Genomic DNA, 4,349 nt, shown 5'->3' on the forward strand with positions numbered 1-4,349 from the left:
ATTTATTCATACTGGGATGGGTTGCTGTTGTTTTTCCGTTTTGTGATTGTTTCTCTCGTTTGTCTGGCTTTAGTTCGGTATTACTTTTTGGCTCTTTTTTTGTCATGTTACTTATGCGTGAAACTCCTCTCACTTCTGCTTTGCCTTGTTTTTCACAGCACTTTGTAAACTCTGTTTTATCGTTATTATTGTTTAACATTTGTGGTTAGTGTTTAATCATACTTAGGGTGTGAGCACCAAATGGTATTTGAGAGCATGTTTTGGGTGCATGCAATGCCTGAAAACTCATGAAATTTTCCAAAGTTGTCAGAAATGCTGAAAATAGATATCTTATATAGGTCTTGGACTTGGACTTGGGCTTGGTCATGGTCATGGCATATTGGGTCATTCTCATCAGTTTTCAAAGTGAAAGCCCCCACCTCTAAATTTCACACAATATATGAAATTTGGGATGCATATGTTACATCGACAGATGTACAAAAAACTAGGAGGTATACAATAAACCAACCAGCAGGTCAGCCATTTTGAATTTACTGTAGAAATTTAGTCCATGGGTTCATTTAATTAGTCATTCAAGATGCCCTCTTTGACTTGACCTTTGCACTTGTCCACGGGGGGAATCCCCGCTGCCATCCTAAATGTGTTTCAATTGTCTGGAATACTTGCATGAACTTGGTAAAGTCAACCCTCAGTAGGCATAAGTGCAAGTGAACACTGGTCCCTTTAAAGGTGAATATCACCCAAAATGTGTTGCAGTTATCTATTTGATGCAAGAAAATATATTAGTGGTTAGGGGGTAGTAATGCACGTAAAACTCTAGGTGCCTACCACCATAGAAGGAGAAGACAAATTATTTAGAAAATAAACTTCTTTTTTTTTTTAAGTATCTGACCTGCTTTAATATTTCAGTTTTTCTAATATATCTTGTAGGTCTGTACAGGTGGACTTTTCGCCTGCGATCATTCACCTATTAGCAGAGAGCTTTATACAAAATCAATTGGCCTGTGCAACATATACTGTTAGGTAATAAAAATAATATCTGGGGAGGAGTGAATGAGAGGAAGTGGAACTACGACTGACATGCTGCAGTCTAAAGGCTTGACGACGCAAATCAATTCTTCAGAAGCCCAAAATCGATATATAATATAATATACCAACTGCATCAAATGGAGGCTCAGGGAACTATAATGGCTACTCAAACCTAATTCTTCTTGGCTACCATTCATTTATCATCCACATATATTGAACGGATCCTGGCTAACCTGCTCTGTACAAACTCTACCTGTCTGATGGATGAGCCTCCACAAAATAGCCCGCGAACGGGCAGTAAATTGCCGGCTGCAGGGACTTCACCAGCTGAGCTTTGTAGTTCAGCAACTTCTTCCTTTCATTCTTGATAAACTCTGCCTTCCAGGAATCTGGGCACAGACATACACATCATCTTTATGTCAGCTGTGTTGTACTCATTACACAAACCTGAACATGGGGGGGTCACAGCAGCACTGCATAATTGGCAGGGCTTTTTTTCTTTGCATCTGAGTTTAGAGTTTACAAACACTTAAAAAGAGGAAATGTGTCAGTTTATACGTGCATGATTCTCTCATTTGGATAAAGATATAATCATGAGGACATGGAGGAACAACTGAAGTGAGTCTCACCAGTGTATTTTCCTCCACAGAAGGTCATGGGGAACCCAGACGCACCTCCCGCAAAGTCACTCATCATTAAGTCCACATTCTGTGGAAGCCGTCCATTGTTTGGCCGGGTGCAGTCCACAGTGTTCAGGATCATGTGACCTGCATTTGAAACACATTTTAGTCTGCAACCCTGGTGATAGTATTTAAAATATTAAAAGGATTGAAAAACACAGAAAAGCACTTACCTTTATATTCAATAATGATGCAGGTGTCCAATTCCGGATGCACACCATCCATCATGATCATGAATCTCAGGTCTTCATCAACCTAATAGAGACCAAGAGACAGAGCAGGGACTAATTAAAGTATTATGAATTTTGCTGGGTTTAAAAAAAAGTAAAACAGTTTATGTGTAAGATACACATTTTTTGACTCAAGACACATTTTATAGAAGATTTTTTTTGTTGTCCCTTTAACCAGATGTGAGCAAAAGTGAGTTACATTTTGCCAAACACCAAAAGGGACAACATTGATGTTGGTCAGCTTGATTTTGCTTTGCTCCAAATACCTGTTGCATTAAGAAAGAGAGACAGACATGTAAATAATGTAATGATGGTTACTCAAAACTATTTTTTAAGAATCAATTTTAAAGATATAAATTAAACTGTATTTCTTTACTAACCAAAAGACGGGTCTTGATGTGTCACCAACATAAATGGGGGCATCAGGCCTCCTCTTTGACAAGACCTTCAGTGTAGGGTAACTAGAAAAGACAAAGGACAGGTCAGATCTCATGGCAATATAGATTCTGAATATAAACACCCGTTAAAGCCCAGGTGGTTTAGTTTAGTTGAAATGAAATGAAATATTGTAAGTATATTGAGTATTGGCTTCTGTCACACTTGTTTGTCTCGCTACATGGCGCTGAATATATTTATGCACATACAAATATGCAAATAACACACTATCACATTAACAATGGGGGTCACAATGTTTGTAGAAGAAGTGAGAGGGATGTGGCATCTGCGGCATGATGGGGAACAGCACTGCTAAGGAAGTGGATGAGTTGAAAAATTGTGTGTATAGTCGTATTTTTACAAATTGCATCATAATGGTATTTCAACATTATTTGGATACTGAAGATTTAATTGTGACCTCTTTTTTTTACTGGGGTTAGGGTTAGGGGTTATTTACATCACAGTCACTTGAGCACTTATTCAGACATGAGACTAAACTGTTAGTTAGTTAGTATTGCCATCAGGTTTTTTTTTAACAAGGTGCATCACTAAAACTAACTGCTTTATTTTGCTAATTTCTTTAGTTTGTGTGAAACATTTTGTAAGTGGAGTCTTGGCTCACTTCACTGCACATCTTTTGACAGTTATCATAGCCAACAGATCTGCTGAAACTGCAGCCAAATTACAGTAGTGGTAAGCGGTGTTTACAGCGCTGTTTACGTCACCATGGCCTATAAAAACATAAATAAGTCAAGGGAGATTGATAAGACAAGACTACTGAATGTCGTTCAGACTTCTATAAGATCCTATTATGAACACTACTGTTGATAAGGACAATTCTTTGTGAACGAGGAAAGCTACCATGGCTTTGCCCTGTTTGTCAACATTGTTGTTTGTTTTGCCAGCTGACAGTTGCATGATTAGTGCCACCGGCTGACAGATTACATTTACAATGACAACTGCATCTATTTTTACTGTTACAGGTAAAACTGCAGGAACTGAATGATGCCATCAGCAGCAACATGCCTAAGCAACTGGATGGGATCTTCATGGTAGCTGCTGATTTTAATCAATTGATTCTTTAACTTCGAAGAACATTGTTTTAAAAATTGAAAAAAAATCTACCTTCTGCCTAAAAGTGGTGCACCACAGCAGACTGAAATGGAGAAGACCTCTTGACAACAGTTTGATAAGTGTTAGTGGCTAGCTGTAGTCCCTTGCAGTGCCCATTGGTTATTTTTTAATATTAACCGTTTCATTTCACAATGCCAGACAAATCAGTCAACTCTGGAGTGGGTGGATTTCAAGGTCTGTATGCAGGCAAAGATTGGCTAGTGCTAGCCATTACCATGACTTCTTTACCTTAACCCTACCAACCTTCATTCATCAACATGACGAGTACTATTCAATCACAGCAAACTGTGGGATCCATCATAACTCGTCTTAGGGATGGGTGTAAATAGCCAAATAGCTGCAGAGTGATTATTCTCACAGGTGCAAATATAAATTCTACATTAAAGGTGGCAACAGTGGTATTTATTAACACCATCTTACCTGAGGTGGTCAGAGTGCATATGGCTGATGTAGATGAAATCTGCCGCGCACAGTTTGTCCAGAGAGTCTGCCGGAGGCTCGTGCAAAAGCCACCAGCCTCTGGCATATGCAGGACCCTTCAACCAAGGGTCAAACATGAACCGCCTCTGCCCCAGCTGCAGTTCCATGCAGGCGTGGCTCAAGTACGTCACCTGGGTGGGAAGTTCAGGTCAAGTGTTGAAGTGACATGGTCAGATGACTAGAGGGGTTTAACACAAATGTAGGTCCAAAAGTGGACTGTGTAAGTAGCATAATACATACTTTCACTTCTCCGTCCTGGAGCTCCAGACGCTCTCGAGGGTCAGCCAACCAGGGGTCCATGGGACTCAACTCAACCAGCTGAAGCCCCCCATTATCGAAAGTCTCTACCTCTGTATGTGAC

At 39.8% G+C, this 4,349-nt stretch overlaps 1 protein-coding gene across 1 annotated transcript; it reads right to left on the reverse strand.

Annotated features, from left to right (window-relative positions):
- Positions 1–1,282: 1,282 nt before the first annotated feature.
- On the reverse strand, positions 1,283–4,342 carry LOC121940460 (cytidine monophosphate-N-acetylneuraminic acid hydroxylase-like; the record flags this gene model as incomplete). The annotated part of the gene is made up of 7 exons (XM_042483236.1): positions 1,283–1,418; positions 1,659–1,796; positions 1,883–1,964; positions 2,139–2,205; positions 2,320–2,400; positions 3,929–4,119; positions 4,229–4,342. Coding segments are annotated over 7 exons (809 nt in total), but the record flags the coding sequence as incomplete, so codon positions are not given.
- Between the last annotated feature and the right edge of the window lie 7 nt (positions 4,343–4,349).

Source organism: Plectropomus leopardus, unplaced genomic scaffold, assembly GCF_008729295.1.
Source record: "Plectropomus leopardus isolate mb unplaced genomic scaffold, YSFRI_Pleo_2.0 unplaced_scaffold8740, whole genome shotgun sequence".
Lineage (NCBI taxonomy): Eukaryota > Metazoa > Chordata > Actinopteri > Perciformes > Serranidae > Plectropomus > Plectropomus leopardus.